At 43.3% G+C, this 20,572-nt stretch overlaps 1 protein-coding gene across 7 annotated transcripts in view; it reads left to right on the top strand.

Moving 5' to 3' along the window:
• EVA1A (eva-1 homolog A, regulator of programmed cell death) overlaps nt 1–20,572 on the top strand; it is a 205,372-nt gene that overhangs the window by 172,721 nt on the left and 12,079 nt on the right. For 6 of the 7 annotated variants that reach the window (XM_058836134.1, XM_058836135.1, XM_058836141.1 and 3 more), the window contains one exon: nt 18,821–18,985. In XM_058836134.1, coding sequence (XP_058692117.1) covers nt 18,821–18,985 — 165 coding nt within the window. Of the gene's footprint in view, nt 1–4,466; nt 4,639–18,820; nt 18,986–20,572 lie in introns of those variants that run through there. The other variant, XM_058836139.1, reaches the window with a different exon arrangement.

The following is a 20,572-nucleotide window of genomic DNA, read 5'->3' as shown; positions in this document are numbered from 1 at the left end:
CCTGTACTGATGCAGCAATGAGTGATTCACACCAGAAACTCGGTGTTTAAACCTTCTTCTAAACTCATGACAAAGCTCTGTGCTGTGTTCCTGGTGCTTTGGCCAGGTATCCAGATGCTCAGCTGGGAGCACCCAGACAGGTGGGGTGCCAGCTCTAACCCCATCTTTTGTGTTTGCTCTGAGAACTGACAGCGCTTGTGGTGTGAGCCAGTGCACCTCTAAGACCTGCTGGCTAGGAGGAACATGCCTGTAGACTCAGTGTACCATGTATTTGGGAGATGTTTTGGTTGGGTTAATTTTTGAGGAGAAAAGTTGTTAATTGTCAGCTATGGACCAAGACTGTCTGAAGACTTTAAAAGGAAATGTTTTCTTCTTGATAAAGGATACATTCAGTCAGATTTGGTGGTAGCACACATATGGCACTAGAATGAATCTTCTAATCTAATATGCAAATCAAATTTACTTTGGTTTTTTTTGGTCACTGTCTTGCATTCTTTGCTACAGTCTCTGGGTCTGTTGCAGGCAGACACACAGGACCAGTTTAGAACACTCAGCATTTGACTTACAAATGGGGACTAGTGAAGGCTGTGGAGCTGACAGCCCTGTAGCCTGGGGTGGATATGCACTGGTTGTCAGCAGAAATCACACAATCTCAGCCATGTCAGCTTCACACATCACCTCACTGTCACAAGCTTGCTTTGGAAGGACCATGGCTGGATTTGAGAGCCATGCTGTCCCAGGGAAGATGGGACATTCATTAGGTGTTTGGCATTCAAACCATGACAGCCAACAAGTCTTCCTTTTAGAGTTGTTGGTAATTGTGATTTTTCCTGCTGACTGCTGAAACAAGGGTAACACATTCATTTCACTTAATTCATCACTCAGACATAAATTTTTGTCTTTTTGACATATTTTTTGACTGACATCTGTGTAGTGCTTGGATCCTAATCTCTTGATGCCTGACTAGTTGTGTCCTCCTGGGGAAAAGAGCAATTCCTGTATCCAAACATTCCTTCCAAGAGGCCAGGATGTGGTCTAGCTCACTCTGGCCTGGTGATGCCTTTTCCTGGTCTTAGAAAACTGAGAGGCAGACACAGTTAAGGGATAAGGGGTTTTTAGCTTGGTATTTTAATAAGGATCGTTATTAAGTGGTGCACCACTTCACCAAGGTGAGATGTGCCGCAAGGCACACACACGATAGATCACCTGTACAATTTATAGACCTTGCAAATTAGCATATCTAACAAGGATGGCCTGGATGAATGGTGTGATATTCCCCATAGGTGCAGTTCCCCCCCTGGATGGGCCATATATCTAGTTTACAGGATATGTTCTAGAGAGGACCTTGCTTTCCCAAGGTAGGGTAGTATTTTCCAGCCTCCTACTACGAGGCCTTTAGGAGGTTTGGTCTCCTGGCCTAACAAAATACTAGGGCAATGCTAGGTTATCAGAATTAAGGAATTACAAGTATGCACGCTAAGAATACTGAAGATACATAGAAGTTATGTAAAAGAAAAGGCAAAAATTCATCTTGCCATCACTGGCAGTCAGAAACCTCAGCAAAGTCTGTTCAAATTCCACAGTGGTCACTTCCACCCTATGGATGTAGAAAGGCTCAACTGTTTTGAATTTTCCCTATATTTGTTAAAAACAAAATTATGCCTAATCAAATAATTAAAAGTGTTTTGTTTGATTAAGACTCACATTTATCAGAAGTATTTTTACAGCTCTTTGCTGCCATTAGTGCTAAGGCTGGAGCACAGAACAAAGGAGATAGAAGGCTGGGTCAGGACTAATGGCATGGCCAGCTTTTAATCCCTCTCCTGACAGTCCATCTTTCATGGTGGCTTGTGTCCTTCTGCCAACAGTAGCAGAAGCCAGTGTAAGAGATCCTATTGAGCTCTTTGTAAAGGTGTCTTGGGGCAAGCCTTCCATTAATAATTATTTCTAAGAGGAGTTTATGCTCTCCAGAGTTGGAGCCAGGCCTGGGAGCACAGCCATGGTAAACTGTACCTGTATTTAGCTTGGGTGAAAGGTTTCTGTCTCAGAAGAGCTGCAGTTCTTGTAATCTCTGCCTGTTTTGGAAGTAAGAGGATGCAGTTTGTTGTGTCTGTGTGTGATCACCTTGCTAGAGCTGTATCTCTGCTCCACGTGCTCAGTACTGATGGGGACTATTTTTTTCTAGGACTGTTTCCTCTCTTGTTTTTTATTGAGAGTACAGATAGGGTCTTCTGTGGTGAAAAGCACCTGATGAATACCAGTAAAAGCACAAGAAAATAAATAAATGTGAAACATACCTGTAAGAGATCAAAGCATCATAGAGCCCCAGAGCGGTTTGTATTGGAAGAGACCTTAAAGATCATTTTGTTCCAAACCCCTGCCATGGGCAGGGACAACTTCCACTATCCCAGGTTGCTCCAAACCCTGTCCAACCTGGCCTTGAACACTTCCAGGGATAGGGCATCAAAACCTTCTCAGGGCAACCTGAGCCAGGACTTCATTACCCTCACAGTCAAGAATTTCTTCCTGGTATCCAATCTAAATCTACTCTCCTTAGGCAGGGCACTCTTCTTTCAAGAGCTGGAGGTGCTGGCCTGAGGGAGCTCCATCAGAAAACAGACTTTTGTTTTCACTCAGTCAAACTGAGAGTGAAAAGGATTTTTAATATCTGACTATAACATCACATTTTTGCAAAAATGCAGTCATGGTTAACTGCGTCCAAGGGTGGCTCTGAAGCCTTGTCTAGATGGAAATATTTGTGGGCTGAGAGTATGAGCATAAGAAGTTATCTTTTATCTCTACAGTTGGTTCTTTCACAGGAAAAAACACTGATGGGAAGCAATCTTTGCTCATTAAATCAAATGATTGATACAAGCATGGCTTAAGAGTAAGTTCCACTGTAGTTTTAAGGAGTGGTTGCAGTGGCATTTGCAAGAAAAATCTTGGGAACCCAAGAACATGGGGGAGGTTTAGCTGTGCATCTATCATATATTTTAGTTCTCTGTCATTTGCATCATTTAATTGAAACATGGAAAGATTAAAAGTCAAAGACTTCCCTTTGACATAAAAAGGAAAAACATTTATGACTTGAATTTGACCCAGGAGACTATTTTATCCCACCATCTCTCCCTTAAACCCTGCTGGTGTCCTTGATGGATGAGGTGTCCAGTATGAGATCCTTTCACAATCACATGAACCTGCTGGACTCTCTAACACAACCTTTGTGTTCCCTGTGTTTAACAGGACAAGAGGACATCAGGGAAAGATGTGGTAATGCATTTCCTTCCTGTTTCTGGACAGTGGCAGCTCTATGCTGAGCTAATAAAGTAGTTTGATAAAAGTACTTTGATAAGAGTGCTCAGCTTGGATTGGCTGAGTTCAATCCTTTCATCCTCAGAGGAGGCTGAGAGCTGCTCTCCATGGAGCTCTGACAAGTTGAAGGGATGTGTCCTGCTCCATGAGGGCAGGTGGTGCAGCACAGATGGGCTGTTGGAGCAGGTACCTCTGTATACAATCAGTATTTTTGCCACAGATGTGGCTGGAACATGTGCAGGGACAGTTCAGAGGAATCCAGGCAAATTTTTTCAGCCATCTTCTTTGCCTGTGGAGCATTTCAACATTCAGTGTTTCTAAAGGGCTGTCCATTTGGATGACACACAGCTGATAACATCCTGAGCTGAATATGTGTCATGGCCTTGTGTCTGGGTACAGTCCCACAGGGCTTTCTTTGCTCTGGACAGGCAGCAAATTCAGCTCTTTGCTTGGTCTGACACATCTCCAGGTCATCACTGGGTTCTCTGTCTGTTGTGCTGCCACAGACCTGTGATGTGATGTCCCATATGCTCTGAGCCCTGAGGAGCAGCAGTGACCTTCTGAGCTCAAACAGCTGCTTAGTCTTTGTGTTTGACCTCTAGATTTCACTGAGCACTTCTGTACTGATGAGCAAAATAGTGCCAAAGCCCAGCTCTTGACACCTTGGCTAGGCTGGTGGTGCCCTGGGCAACCTGATCTAATGGGTGGCATCCCTGCCATGGCAGGGGGCTTGGAACTAGATGGTCTTTAGGGTTTGTTTCAGCCCAAGCTGTTTATGATTCCATAATTCTATGACCCATGACACTGGAACTCCGTGGACCATCCTGCTAAATTACAGAGGATGACGTTTTATGTTGCATGGTCTGAACATGGCTTAGAAGTCAGCCCGGACCACATGGTATTCCCAGCAGGAATTTTAGATGGAGTCACCTTGTTTTGAGTGTGAAGAGAGTTTAACGACACAAAGGTCATGCTGTACCAGGTGAATGGTATGTTTAATTTTCTTGCATCACAGCAACCACAGTTTACTTCTTCCAGAACATGTGAGAGTGGAGGTTAATGCTCTTTGTGTCATTGTAAACAGTTTCAAGGATCAGGTGATCTTTATTTTATCTATCACAAAATCTTCACAGGTCTAAACAGAACACTGGAAGGACCACACACATTTTCCTTCCCAGGTTTCCTCATTGTTTATGGTGATGAAGCTGGTGAAGGGTATAGAAAATGTCTTATGAGGAGCGGCTGAAGGAGATGGGGTTGTTTAGTTGAAGGCTCAGAGTGGGCCTCACTGCTCTCTACAACTCCCTGAAAGGAGGCTGTAGCCAGGTGAGAGCCAATCTTTTCTACCATGTCTCATGTGAAAGAATGAGAAAAAAATGGCCTTCAGTTGCATCAGGGGAGGCTCAGATTAGATATTAGAAAAAAAAATAAATTCACTGAAAGACCAGTTGGGCATTGGAATAAGTTGCCCAGGGAGGTGGTGGAATCACTCTCTTGAAGTGTTCAAGAGGTGTCTGGATGTGGATATGTTTTAGGGGTGATTATGATGGGGCTGGGTTGATGGTTGGACTCATTGATCTCCAAAGTCTCTTCCAATCTTGATGCTTTTGTGATTGTGGGATGATTTCAGACACCTTTTGCTTGAAGGTCAGGGTCTGCTGATGCAGGTAGGGTCATCATTCCTATGTGTAGGCTCCTTTTCAGATCACAGCATCCCTCTTCCTCCTCAGCCAAGTGCTTGATGAGTGCAGATAGATGTAGATATTGGGTAGTTAGTCTCTGACCTTTCAGGAGAAGCTAATAAAATACATCTTCAGATGACATCAAGATACCATGGAGGAAGAGTATTTTCTGCCTCTGAAGATGATCTGGGGAAATACGAAATCTCAGGGTGGACATTGTCCTCATGCATAACAAGTAGTACCAAACACTTCACTGCCTGCTTGGCCTGCAGGGAAACAGGTGGGCTGGGTCTTTGAGGACAAGAACATGTCCCTGCTCATTGCAGGGATTTGCATTAGGTGACCTTTAAAGGTCTTTTCCAACACAAACCATTTTATGATTATTTGAAGAGTCATCTGACCATTCATCTCATCTCTGTCCTTTCAGTCCTGTGACAGCAGATTTACAGGGTGGTACGAGCTGCATGAGGCTTGCTGCAAGACCCAGCTGTGCAAACTGCTGTGATTCCCCTTAGAAGAGCCTGGGAAACAAATGAGAGATCAGAGTTACTGCTCATCTGTCCCATTAGATGCCTGAGTTTGAATAATGTCCCAGGCATTTCACTCCTTTTATCACCCTGCTGTAGGGAGACCAGCCTGAGGATGGGTTTTGATTTCCAGCTCTGTGAAACTTGGCTGCAAACTGGTACTTGGGTGCCTCTGGAGCTTGTGTTGCTAGCATGCAACTGGGCATGCAGTTCCTTGTGCCAGCTGCTGTACAAGCACAAAGATGCCATTTCTTCTCCATACAGTGTTTCTAATTAGTGTGCCTCTGTCCTGGGTTGATTTCACAATGAACTTCACTTTGAACTCTATTTGTCTTAGACTTCGCATTACCTGGAACATAATTGGAAGTGAGTTATTTGCTCAAGGGTGAAAAAAATAGCTTTGATGCAAGATTTTTTTAAGAATACTGATTTTTAAGATAGATCCTTTATTTTTTCACAGAGAAAAGCCTGAAAGAACTCAAAGGTAGAAAGCTCAGACTAGACAGAATAGTGATCCAGTCCTCACCCTCCACTGTAACATTGATTTTAACAGAATGGTAGAGGTCTAAACAAGTGATGGAACAGATTTGTACAGTGGACTCACTGCCGTTCTTGCTGAACTGGGAGAAAGTTAGAAAGGAGGTTTACCTGAGTGTAAATGAGATTAATCTCTTGTCTTATTCCACTGAAACAGCCAATGCTTTGATCTTTGTTCAATTATTTTCGTATTCCCCTGTGCCCAGGAATTATGGGCATGAATCACAGCCTTCTTCTGCCAAGCTGAGGTCAGTTTTAATACTTAAATATTTGATATATCTCCTATCAGCAGTCTGCATCTGGCAGTCAACAAGTTAACAACTATTTTTCTCCTCTAGCTGTTATGATCCCATGAAGTTATTAGAGTTAAGGCAATTAAGGTGGATTACTTCAGATTTTAGGTAACGTGGATGGTTATTGGAATTGCAATTAATAACATCTTGTCACTATAACCCAAGCAGGTTGTGAGGTAGATCTTATCCTGTGCAGCTCCATTGATAGGGATTAATTTTCCTCTGACAGCTCCAATTTGGGAGCTGAGCAAATCCTGCAGCATGTGTCTTTACAGAGATAGGCAGTGGCTCCCTTGGTATGAGGTGGGGTCATCCACACAGCATGGGACAGAAGTACTTTGAAGGACTGTATTTATGAGTTCCTCTGCTGTTTGCAAGGTCTCATAAACCATCCCTGTCTATCCCCTCATCCAGGAAATTTGTTTGTTAAAGGTTTACCTGTTCGAAAGGTGTTCACAGCCTCTTTGTGCTGGATTAATCCTTTTATCTGATGATAAGTTATCAGGCTTGGTGGGCTCAAGATATCCAGTGGAGGGAACAAATACTGCAGTACAGAGCATTATATTCCACTTGAAAGAAGTGGGATCTTAAACTGAGTGCATGCCAGATAAAGGCTCTGCCCTTTATCAAGTTGCTAGCAGCAAAGGTATGTGTTAAAGTCTTCATGGTTTTTTTTAAGAGTCCCAAAAAGGAAGCTTAAAAATAGAGGTCCTACAGTATGGAGTTCCTTGGCTGTGAGTTAGCAACCTGCACTTCCTTTGGAATATGTGATAACAAACACTTTCAAACACATGGCAGGATAAGACAGGTCTCCATTTACATGTTTTAACTGATTGAATTCAGTAATTTTGAAAGGGGAGCAGTGCCAGTGGATGGGCCTTGCTACCCAAACAGGCAGAAACTGGGCTGTGCTTAGCAAAGACCACCAGAGGAAGAGCATTGCTGACCTTCCCAGAATGATCCCCTGGGGCTTGGCTGGGGTGGCAACCTGGTGAATGCAAGTACTCAGGATCTTCAGAGACTTTCCAGCCTGTTAGAGAGGTCTTAAAGGAGCCCCAAGTATTCCTGGCGAAATTTCTGTACTAACTGGTGGGTAGGATTTGATTCAGGATTGTTTACCTCTGTTAACTTTGGAATAAATGAGAGAAGCTTTTTGCCCAGCAGTGTCTTACACCTGAATGTATATCCATACACAGTGTGCAAGCTTGCAGCTGAGTCTTGCAAAGTTTTACATGCCCTAATGCAAGTATTTAACTGAAGGGGTCAAACTGAGGGATTGGTCATTGTATACCTGATGGAGGGACAAATTAACCACCTCCCATCCCAGTAAAGTGCCTTCAATTAGGTGGCATGAATCCAGATATCATTTGAGATATTCATATAAATAAATCTTAATAACATGTGTGGAGAGTGGAAAAGAACAGACTGGTGCACATGAAATGTCCCTGCTGAACATCTCATGAAGCCTAATAGAAACAAACACTTAGCTTTAAAAAACCTTGTGTTCTCTTAAAAAAAAAAAAAGAAAAAAGAAAAAAGAATCACTATTAAGTACTGGAAAGCTGCCACAAGAATCCAGCACTGAGTATTCCCACAGTTTCTTCCCAGTGCTCCCAGACTGTAGCTGCAGGGTAAGTTGTATAAGAGCGTGGGGTAGGTGCTCAGGAACATCCTTACTGGGCTATAACAAAACCCTGGCATTGTTTTCCATGGTGTGTATCTGCTTTTATGTGGCGTCAGGAAAGTGACTGTAATTTGCTGTTTCACAAAACTGGCAGTTACTCACAGTAGCAATTGTAGTAAGATTTGGGCTTGCAGTCCTTACTGCTCCCTCGGGGTATACATGGAAGCAAGATGATGCACGCTACGTGTTTTTCTACCAGAAAAATAAATAAAATGAAATCCATAAACCATGCAAAGAACTTTTCACAGTCTCCAAGCCAGATTATTTAAAGCTGATGCTGTGTGTTAGAAAGGTTCTGCCTGTAAATGTACTTCTTTGAAAAAAAAGGGGAGGCTTAATACTCATAATTAAAAAACATCTATAGGGTTTTTCCCTCAAACTTTCCACTGTGCTCAGGAAATCTCAGCCCCAAAGGAGGATGTCTCACAGGTTATGACCATGTGAATGGAAGGATTTATATTGAAAACAGTTTTGCCACTTTGTTCACAGATCCTTGGATTTCAAGTTTGTTAGTGTAGCCTGGCTTCTATAAACCAAGTGCTGAACCACTGAGGAGCCAGTGATCCCCACTCTGAGTTTTGGGTCTCAAACTAAACTGTGTTTTTGTTCAGTAAATACTGATCTGCATTCATCTGTGTATAATTGAAGGGCTCTTAGCACTGTACCTGCCTTACACAGTTTTGTTCACTCCTAATCTTTATTACAATGCAGTTGATAACCTTTCCCTGTGCAGGGTTTCCAGTTTGGGCATCTCATGGGACCCTGGGAATTGCCACACTAAGTCAAGCATGTGACCCGAAAAAGTCACTGCCTTTAATGGCAGAGGTTACCAGCTGCTTTCTGACAACATTCCTCATCTCCTGCTATCAAGACACTGCCATCTTTTTGGGAAAAACTTCTAGCCCCTTGCCTAGTTCTCTGCTGTTTTTTTGCAGAAGAAAAGTTGATGAACTGATAAAGAACTAGCACACACTTTTAGATAAGTAGCACTTGGATAAAAAGAAAATATTTTTGTACAGAGCATAGTTTTGCTGCTGTAATTACAAACACTTTAATTAGGCAAGGAGAGCAGATGGGAAGAATCTCCAAGCTGTGCCTGCCAGCAGACACTGAGACAAAACACGGGGGAACATCCAGAGATATGCTGGTTGTGGTTTCTCTTTGAATTGGGTTTTTTTCTGGATTGCTATTCTGGTGTCTCAGAGGTCATCAGTGGTCAGTGAACTACAGGGTCCACAGGGTGGGTGACATTGCTTCAGAGATAGGCACAGAAAATCCCCTAAATATCTGTCTTGGTCAGTAGTCTTGGAGGAGAAATTGCATTCCTAACTCTTGGAATATAATGATTGAACCGTATCAGTCTAGTTGTTGGCTCAGATGCTGAAGCATGAGGCTTCTTACTCTTTATTAAAATATTTGGGCAGTGCAATGTTGCTGTAGATGTTATTTTCCATGGTACCTTCCTTTCCTACCTGGGCTTCTGCTGTTCCTCTCCTGTGCTTGGAGGCTGGCATGGCTTCCCATCAGCTGTAGAGGTTTCAGGACCCTTTACTCTATCCCTTTCTCCCTACTTTATCTTGCATATCCTTGCCCTGGCTCTCATTTAAGTGTCTCCCAGTGATGGGTAATGCTCACCCAAACACTGCTTTTGGGTACACAGTCATGAAGCTCTCCAAGGGCCACTTTCCCTGACAGTGTTTGTATATACCTTTCCTTGAAATTTAAGGGAGTGTCTTTTGGCCCAGGTTTTACAGAATTGGTTGCTGTGACTCAACTGATTCCTGATAACTTGCAGGGCTGGAACCACGTGGGTATGTGCTGGCATCCTGAGCACAGAGACTCTCCCTTGCTGGTGAGCAATTCCTCGCATGAGCAATGCCCTGTCTCTGGATCAGCCACACTTGAACACACAATGCTCACTGCTCTGTCAGCATCCTCCTGGGAGCCACACATTGTGCCACATACTTTCCTGAAAAATAGATAAGTGGCACAAAAGAATTTCTGCCAAGCCCTATAGTCTGAATGTCAAAATAGTTACGTATTTTGAGAGTAATCACAGTACTCTGGGCTGGAAGGGACCCACAAGGATCACCAAGTCCAGCTCTAAAGTGAATGACACAACTTTGGCATTTTTACCACCAGGCTCTAACCAACTGAGCTAAAGTCTTGAAGTGTTAAATGTTTGACTAAAATGAGTGAAGATGATGATAAGAAATAGGAGTTGCGTCAAAGTCCGAAAATCAGTGTAACTCTGCTTTGATCCAAAGTGGAATGGATGTATGCAGACCATTGCATAAAATTCCACTTTGTAATAAGTCTCTCTGAAGAAACCAACAAAGTATTCCCTAAATGTCTAAGAAAGAGCCAGGGCTGGTTTGCAAAGTACAAGTGAAAGTATGTGACAAACGCAGCCCAAATAGGGGAAATAGGGAAGACTGGCAGAACAAAAAGACTGGATTTGGCACTCGTTGCCATGATCTAGTTGAGGTGTTAGGGCATGGGTTGGACTGGATCTTGAAGGTCTCTTCCAACCTAGTCATTCTACGAATTCTGTAAATGAGCCTGACTTCCTTGTTAATCTGATTCTGCTGGGCCTGGTGGAGATGAGATGCAGCCATACTACCAGCAAGGTCCTACAGCTACGGGTGGAAAAGGTCCCATGGTGGGATGTAGCTGAGCATGCTGGAATTTGGACAAGAATCAGCTTGAGTCTCATCCTCCTCAAGATGCGTTATCTTGTGAAAATGCAGAACTCCTCTGACTTTGGGAGCAGGCAGAAATTTACCAGATGAAAGTAACCCTTTATATCTGCAAGTATCTCTGACAAAGCTTGCTTCCTTTTGATCCATTTTTATTTCCAAATGGAACATGTAGGGAGCAGACTGGTGCATGCGATGCTTTCCCCTGTGCCCTTTGGAGACTGAAAGCCACATCAAGCAGGAGATTTATGAGTTGCTGGCAATAGATGCTTCGTATTCTGTTATTACATTTCAGATGATGAAAGAAGAACAACTGACTTTCATGGCTATGAAAGCAGTAGGAAAACTGCCTGTGGATAGATCGAGCGCAAGCATCACTGGATAGAAATTAAGGTGTTTATAGCTTCAAATTCAGATTTGGAAAGTTCAAGATAGCAGAAAAATATCTGAGTAAAAGATGTGAGGCAGTTTGTAAGATTTCAACTCAGATACACTCAGGAGAATAAATGCAAAGGTAACATTATGATTCATTAACTATCCCTAATTAGGCTCCTAAATTTAAGTAGACAGAATCTTCCCTGGAGGCTTTCAAAGGCACCCACCTTTCACTGTTGATGATACAGGGAGTTTGGGAACATAGCTTACTTAAGGAGGACTTCTTCCTACAGGGCATGCATGGGTTGAGTTCCCAGATTAGGTGAATTAGATCTTCTAATAAGGTTATTGCATTTCTGGGCAGGCAGAAATCAGAGGAAAGGTGTTGTGTTGTGTTGACCTGTGCAGGTCTAGTAGGAGAGCATGGGAGGGAATGGTGCTCCTGTTTGTCTCTTCCCTGTGGAGTCTCAGTTGGAGGTGCAGCGTTTCCTAAATCTCCCTCATCTCCCAAAGCCTCTCACATCACTGGGCCTTTTACCTGCAAGAGATTACACCGGGAGGAACGGTGAGACTGAGCTAATCTGTGTTCCACAGGCTTTGTTTCTGGACTGGAATTGCTTCCTCTTCTGCAATTGCTTCTCTGATTGCAGCTGCATGAGGAAAGAATAAGCGTGTCTTTTTCTGTGGAGGGCAAGCAAGAGAAAGGGTTGTCTGTATTATATTTATATTCTTATTGCACAACACTTCTGTAGTTGGCTGCTGCCACGAGATACAGTAAAAGGCAAAGCATCTGGGCTGTCTCAGGAGGAGTCTTGGCAGAGCAATCTGAAAGTTTTTTATGGGTTGTGTCAGACATCGCAGCTTGTACCACTTCCCACCACCCCGAAATCACCAGCAGAACAGACATTCCTGCTTTGGGCAGAGTCTGGAGGGAGGGCCCTGGTGCAGGCTGTGGGCTCAGGGAGGTGTAGGTGGCCCTGGTTGTGACAGGGCTCTTTTCCCAGACAGTCTCACTTGCTTTCTGCACGGTGCTTGGAAGTGGCCTTACTGTAATTGGCATGAGTCACTTCCTTGTTATTGGTGGTTTGGAACACCATGCATGGAAAACACGCCTGCAGCAGGCTGAGGAACTCTCTCTTGCTCTTGGGCTTTGCATTCGGTTTCAGGATTTCAGCCTATATGGATATGCTGGGTGAAAAAATGCTTTTTTTCAAAATAACTGAAGGAGATGGAAGCTGAGGTCTGGACCACTCGCACTTGTTAAATCTCTGATCTGGTGTTTGGGGTTTTTTTGTGAGAGTGAAGGTTTTTCGTGATAATTTGTTGATCAAATCCCAACTTTCAGACTTATGGTCTGTTGCAGAAAGTCCCTTCATGTCTCCTGGTGTCTCCTGGGACAATATACACTTCCCGTTTAAACGCTATTGTAGCTTCAGTCTAAATAAGATACAGGATGGTATGACATGCCTTTGCAGCCAAGGTACAGGGCTGATGTCAAGTGCACTCAGCCTTTTCCAAGGCTCATGGAGACATTTGAGAGCTGTAGGATCTGGTGATCTCCTATCAGATAATTATACTCCAAAAATCCCCCCTGCTGGAATGTCTGGTGGCAGGGCATGACTTGATGGTAGGTTTTGGATGTCTGACACAACACACATGATCATGAGAAAGGGCAAAACCTCTTTCTACGTGTGGCCCTGAGCTACATGGGGCATGGATAGCTGTAAAAGGTTTCAACTTGTTCCTTGGCCATGTCTGAGACCCTTGGGATAAGGCCAAGGGGGTAGGGTGTGTCTCAATTTACTCTTGTTAATCAAATTATCATCTTCCACCCCCATGTTTCCAGCTACACAGTGGTGTTACTGTTGTCGCCAGGTGCAGAGTCTTCTTTTGTACAGGATTTTTCCTTCTTGCTTTCTGACTGTACTGTGATATTTTGTGGTCTGGCACAGCCAAAATCCATTATTTTAATAGGTATTGTTGACTGATTGCTTAGTGAATTTAGGTTTTACTGCACAAAACCCACTTTAAGTTATGCAGTTTGAGAGAACCATATACGTGTGTACTAAGCAATTTCTTTCTTGTAACAATTTGGAATGATGAATGATCCTGTTTCAGGCTGAATGATGTGCATTTTCAAATCTCAAACAAGAATCCTTCAGAGATGCTACCTCTAAAAGCATGCAGTAGTTTATACTGGGTGTTTACTCACAGGAGGATTTTATATTTTTTTATGACTATTTTAAAAATATGTTGAGCACCAACAGTTCCTGGCCCCAACCTGCCCAGATAAAAGGCTTGGTTGTAATTTTCCTTGGTTAGGGAGAGATGTTTTTGTTCAAATTGCACTCTGCTTCAAGCATGCTCAGGAGAGTTTGCTGAAGATCCTGCAGATCTGCCTTAATCGTGCTGAGCTTTGGGAGCAAATCTTACGGGCTGGAAATGCACAGGAGAATACAGAGCAGAGGACTGGAAAATGACAAGACCCTTGTCTGTGTGTTTTTAACACTGAGCTTTCATTGATCCCCTCCAGCTGACTGATGTGTATATCCAGTGAAGATGGAGGTCATGGGATAATTGCTTCCTGGGAGTGGAAGTCTTTAAGCATGTATAGGACAGAGCAAGCATCAGAAAACACCAAATGATCCAATTAGCAGAGAGAGGGAATGGTTTGAGTGCAGAGCTGAGCTTGTTTCCTTTCTTTGGCACAGACTCCCTCTGTGAAGTTGGACAATCATTTTGGTATTTAAACACTTTCAAAACTCTGTCCCTGAGCCAATTCCCCATCCATAAAATACGGGGACTATAGCATCAAATGTTTTGATTAGAGGAATAATATATGTGCTTAAATTGAAACACAGCAATGCTAGAAAGTAATTACACAGAAAGTGCAGTATTCCTCTGAAAATAATATATTGTGGCAATTGGTTGAACCCCCAGGACTTGAGTGTTTAAAACTAGATAGATCAACATAAGGAACACAGAAAATTAAAAGCTCATTATGGTCTTTTTATACCTGAAGAGGGCCTGCAAGAAACCTGAGGAGGAACATGGACATGTAATGACGGGCCAAGGAGGAATGGCTTTAAACTGAAAAAGAGTAGGTTTAGATGGGATATCAGGAAGAAATTCTTGACTATGAGGGTGGGGAGGTCCTGGCACAGTTTACCCAGCGATGCTGTGGCTGCCCCTGGATCCCTGGAAGTGTCCAAGGCCAGGCTGGATGGGGCTTGGAACAGCCTGGTCTGCTGGAAGGAGTCCCTGCCATGGCAGGGGGCTTGGAACAAGATAGTCTTTAAGGTCCCTTCCAACCCAAACCAGCCTGAGATTCTCTGCCCTTAATGAACAGAGGTGAGGTATTGACTGGCCTTTTCCATCTCTTAGCACTGCAATTTGGAATGTTCCTGCTTGTAGACACAGTAACTTTTTCTTTTCATCAGCCCTGGGTTTTCTGGCCACACAAGAAACTGCTTGTGTGAAAATTCCAGCAGAAGGCGTCTCCACACAGTACAAATAAGGATACTGTCAGCAGCACCAGCATGTGCCTTTTCACACTGTCCTGCTGGCTGATCCTGCTGACTCTGATGGATCTGCTCTGGCCATGAGAGCACACTCTGGCTTTGATTTTCCTTCACCTCTGTTTCTGCAGTGGGGAGAGGCTGCCAGGCAGTGGAGAAGAGGTTTTGTTGTGATATTGGTGCCATTAATTCATTGCAAATGGGTAATGCAGCTCTTGGGTTGGGAACTGGTATAAATTATTGCTAGCATGATGTTGATTTGGACAGATGAGCAGTGGGATCTGGGATTGCTTTTAAAGTAGACACACAGGGATTACGTAAAACTTGAAAGCCTGTAATGGCAGGGGAATGAACCTGCTAATCCAAAAGCTCCCTTGCAGATTTATAACCTAGAACCAACTTCTGCAGGTACCTTCATGGAGTGTCACAGCAATGGTGACACTTTGTCTCCAGATAAGTCATGGAATCCATGTGGTGATGTTTGAGTTGAGCCTCAGGGTGAGTGGCTGAGCAGGGCCTGCCATCTGAAAAGTTACACCTCTGCCTGTGCTGCTGTGCCTGTGCACAGCCCAAGTCGCTGTAGAATTTTATCATTTGGATAAATACCCACATCTCAATGCTGACTGCTACCCCCTGAGAGGCTGAAAGTCCCTAGAGGTCCTCATAAAAACTCATCTCCTCTCTTCCAGATGATCCCAGCTCATTTCTCATGTGCATTTTTAGGTGCAGGGCTCCCAACTATGAGGTGTGTTAACATTTTGATTGAAGCTGTTTCTTCCCCTCTTGTCCACATCCATCACTTGTTCTGCTGACTGAGTTGCTTTAACTTCTCTGCTTGATTGCACAGAGCAGGACAAGTGCCAACCCTTCCTTGCCAGGATTTCTGTGCTTAATACTGAGATAAGACGAAAATCCTCGGTACTTTTTTTCTGGTGGTTTTAATAATAAATAACTTTCCTTGACACTTTGCTTCAACTCATGCCATGCTTTGTGTCAGATGCACTCCTCTCTAGAGAATTTAAGGAGGGCATTTCAAAGGAACCAGATGTTTAATCTTTCTTGTGGAGTTGGCTGCCACACAGGAGCTAACTGGAAATTGTGAGGTATTTTACACTTGAGAAAGGCTTTCCATTTCACAGTCTTTCTAAATCAAAAGAAAGCTGTGTATCAACTGAGCATCATATAAACTAGAAAAAGGGCAGACTTGCTGCGTGCTGTCTCTCTGCATACTCTTTGCAAAGATGGGCCTTTCCTGGCAAAATGTACTCAAGATGTTTATGGAGACCACATAGAAAAATTATTCCTTGAAATGGAAAAGTCCAAGTTTATGTGCTGCAGACATCCTGTGCTGCACTTAGTTGCTTCCAGAGTTTTAAAGGGATCTACTTGCTGAAATGAAGAAAAGCACCTCTTGGAACTTTTGAAAGCACCAGAGTGTGTGCTAACCACAGATGTTAAGGACATGCCTGGTTTTGGGAATCTGTCCTCAGCCACCTCTGCTTTAAGGCACCAAATGATTACTTGATGCCTTGGGTTCTTACTTCCTCAGCCCAAAGAGATAACAGCACAGCCCTACTCCATAAGGTGCTGGGACAGTAACACTCTCTGGCAGTGTTTCTCCTTGAATACTTCCGATCTCTGCACTTCCTTGGGATGCTGCTGACCAGTTGTTGACTGATTTAGCAATGTTTTGCTTTATCTGATTCCTCCCCTGATCCAGTGGGTGGCATTCAAGTGGTGGTGGCACAGATGCCAAGATAGAAAAGCCATATCTCAGTTCTCTGGGCGTGCTTAGGAAATTATGGTGTTTCTTTCCCCTACTTCACTCAAATGTTTAAGTGTTGGGTCGTGTCACTTTTTCTAAGAAAGATGCAGGTCCACTCAGCCTGTCTTGTGCCCTGGTGATGGTCATGAATGCTGAGATGTAAAAGAGGTGTTTATGAAGAAGAGTAAGTCTGAAACATGAAAGCCTTTTGTTTAATTCTCTTTACTGGATGCCTATCAACAGGTTACTGGGATGCAGTTTGGGTGAAAAATCTTTAAAGGAAAGTGTCTCATGTCTTTTAAATGGTTATCAGGACCTCAGTCTGAGATACAGCAATAAGACTATTTTTGGAGGGTGCTGAGCCTTACACCCTCTGCATCCTTTTGGGTGCCTCAAGTTGGGCACCCAGAACTGCAGTTCTCCCTGGCTGTGGTTTGTAGGATAATCTCTGTTCTACCCACCTCCTCTCCAGACTTTCTGATATTTCCCTGGCACAGGTATCCCCCTCATTCCTGTCTGGTTCCTACCAGGGGATGTGTTTTTTTTGTTGCCTTCCAACTGTTGCCAGTTCAGGTTTCACTAGAAATCTCTGTGCCAGCTCTTTGATATTCAGAGGCTGTGGGGTTTTCTGTCTGTTTCCTGACCTAGCATGACTTCATTAATAATGCAAGAACTTCAGTGCTGATGTCCTGGCAGCCTAATACAGGAGGTCAGTCTGTAAATCTAGTTACAATTTTCTTTGCCTCAGCAAAGACAGTAAGTCAAACATCATGTAAACAAAGTGGTTGGATCACTTCAGCCCCTAGTAATGTGGTGGGTGATGCAGGCAAATTTAATAGATGTGATTAAATCTCCTGTTCCAGTCTGGCAGCTGATTAGCTGCAGGGGGCAGGCAGGAATTTCCTTTCTGATCCAGAGTTAACCTTTCTCCAAGTCCTCCTTCAGGATTCTGCCAAGCATCTCAAAGTGCTTTGCATTTTTAATTGCGCTTCTTCACGCCCCTGTAAAGGGTGGAGATGAGAGATAGCATGATCCCAAGTGGAGCCCTGGGGAAACTGAGGCACTGGGAGGTGGCAGCCTCGTTGGAATGAGAGAGGAAGGTAGAGTTAGAGTTGGAGAAAGGGGAAATGGGCATCCCAGAAATCTTTTCTTGAAGCTCATGTTTGTCTACTGAACTTGTGCCTACTTCTCAACAGTCTGTGTCTTAAGCACACCAAAGTCTTGGTTGTCTGCTATGCATTAATGTATAGTCACTGACAGGAAAAATAAATCTTTCTCCTGTGGAAATTTTAATCAATTTTTGTCTTTCATCACACGATTCCTCTACTTTCTGACAAGAATGACCTGTATATTTGTTTCTTCTCTTTGTATGGATAAGGACTTTGCTCTGAAATAGCCTCAGATGTTGGCTGTGGCTGAGGAAGAGAACTGGTTCAGCTCCACAGATGACTCCAGTCTTTGTCCCTACAGGGCAAATTAGTGAATTTACTGTGTGGCTTCACCTTCAGTGGGTGTACACTGAGGTAGCTACACCAGCTTTGATTTCTTTACCTGGTTGTACAGCTAAAGAACTGGCCTTGTATGGAGGAGAAAACATTCCTGTGTTATTAGGGCATGCTTTGGTCCAAAGAAGACACCAGAGATGTCCAAAATATCTCTCACATATTACCCCATCATTTTGCCTGCATATGATGTGGCTGATAAAACACAGAGCAGTAGGGATTAGCTGAATCTTCATGTTCCTCACGATGATGGGAATGGAGAATGGGCCTTTCCCATCTTACAGCCTAAAGCTCAATGGGAAACAGTGTATTTTGGATCTCACAGGGTGGAGAAGGTTTCTTACAGCAGGAATTTATTTTAGTGGTGGATTATTTAAGTTTTATGATTACACATGAACAGCATCCTCTAGAGTCTGGTTTTGTGAATCTGGAGTGGACAGAAACTTCTGATGTTCGGTTTTGAGCCAGCAGCTTGATGGCTGGAGGGAGGCAGGATTTCAGACATAGCTATAGCCCCCATTGCTATGGGGCATCCTGTACAGCTTGCTGTCATGGTAGGAACAGAGAGCTCTAACTGGAGTGCTCTGAAGCCTAGAGCTGAGGCCAAAGCCTGGCTTGCTAAGGTCTATTTCAGTTTCTGAGATGAGTGTTTAAATAGAACATGTGAATCTGATCCTTAGCCTAGTCTCAAGGCTTAATTGTAAATAAACAGTGTCTTAATCACTTTATGGTTTCCAGCATTCTCTCATTGAGTGTCTCTGTGCTGGCATTTGGAGAACATTCCTCATAGTGGAAAATGAGTGTGTGTTTGGGTTGCACATGGTACAATTAGCTATCAGCTGAGCCCATAGACGTGACAGTTCTCATTCTGACCAGCTGAAATAACTCACTCTAACAACTGTGTTCTTTTTGCTCCTGTCTTTCAGTTCCCAAGAAGCTTCTGCATGAAACTCAGGCAAGACCAACCAATCAACAAGGGTACCAGAAGCCACATTTTCCACTGCAGCCAAGAGTGTTTGACCCCAATGTTATAGGGGACGGCGTGTTCCTTTCGGATGTCTCTCCTTCCAACATAGAGCGAACTCTCCCAGGTAGCTATAACCATTGTGATATTGGCCCAGACCTGATGGTGTTGTGTCTTTCCATCTCCTCTTTTCTGGATTTCTGTATTGCTCCTAAATCCTGCCCATGTCACAGTCAGAAAGGGCTGTGACAGCTTCAAGATGTGGCCAGTGACGGGCTAAAGCGAACTGTGAAACTGTTCAAGAAACACTGGATTCCTTGGAATAGCAGTTATATGCATGTCCAAACTCATCACAGAAATACTTTCCAGACCTGTCTAGTGGCAAAGAAAAAAAAAAACAGGGCAGAAACAGTAGATTTGCCTCATGGGACAGAGAAGGTTTCAACTGAGCTTTGAAATACGATGCTATTTTCATAAAATGCAAAATGAAGAGATATGAATGAAGTCAGATCTTAGCCATCTCTAGGGATAGGTGAGTAGGAGGAAGGGGTGGTGTATGAATAAAGGAAAAGCACAGGTGAGCACGTGTTGGGTTCCTCAGTGGTTTTGTGTTGTTTCCCAATATGCAGGAGATGGTTTATGGCACTACTGAAAATCCCAGTCTGTGCTTCCAGAGATTCAGCTTGAGGGTGGGTATGGGCAAAGATTGTCTCTGTCTACATTCCTGGCAAAGTTAATCCACAGCTTAGATAGTCAATTCACAAATAAATAAGAACTGGCAGTAACAGGTTTGTCAGTTTGGGGGCCTTACTGAAAAGCTGTCAAGAGTTTTAAGTTAGCCCCAAATAAATATTGGGATATGATCCTGGAGATTCTTTCAAGCAAGGAAAAATATCCTGAACTCATTCTAAACATTTTACTTCTGCAAATGACACCTTTTGTTTAGTTTCACATAGTTTATTCATTCACTTTCAAAATATGCACCACTTTTCAAACAAAGATGTCATTTTGAAATTAAATCCTAAAGGAATGTTTCAAATATAACAAAATACTTGGAAATTTCTGTAATCTCCCTTCCTGTTTTATTTCTTTTATTAAAACTATTTGCTAACATCAGCCTGGTATCAGGAATAACCTCTCCTGTGCTTATACTGTGGTGTTGGGCAAATTCACTGCTGGCTGAAAGAATTTTGTTCAGCTTTGCTGTAAACTCACAGAGAATCCGTTCAAGTGACTGGCAACAGCTGAGAAAGGGTGGTGAGGAGAAAACCAGTAGTAGTGAGCTGATTAGGCATTGACAATTCTTCAAAGCTATCAAGGAGGAAGGAAGGAATATCTTTTAGTGTGATCCTGAAAGGAATGGCAGACCAGGAAACCACACAGTGTAGCAACACATGGCCCTTGTGAAATTGTTGTGGTTTTTCCCCTTCTGCATAAGTCCAGTCATTTTCTGTCTTCTGTGTCTGTGCTTGTACAATCCTGCCAATGATAAAACCAGTCCTGTGTTTTTGTGGTGCTCTTTGCTGGAGTTTAGTTTATGCAGGCCAGTATTCATTTAAAAACATGTTTGATTGCATCTGTTCATTTGACAAGTTAGAAGAGAAAAAAAAAAAAGGGATTTTTCTTACATCTCACATGTCAAGAGGAGTTATCCCTTATTCTGCCTCCTGAAGTTGTGAAGATGTGAACTGTTATTGCACATGGTTTACAAGGG

This window comes from Poecile atricapillus, chromosome 3 (assembly GCF_030490865.1).
Source record: "Poecile atricapillus isolate bPoeAtr1 chromosome 3, bPoeAtr1.hap1, whole genome shotgun sequence".
In the NCBI taxonomy this organism is placed as follows: Eukaryota; Metazoa; Chordata; class Aves; order Passeriformes; family Paridae; genus Poecile; species Poecile atricapillus.
This window is presented reverse-complemented; position numbering and strand designations above follow the sequence as displayed.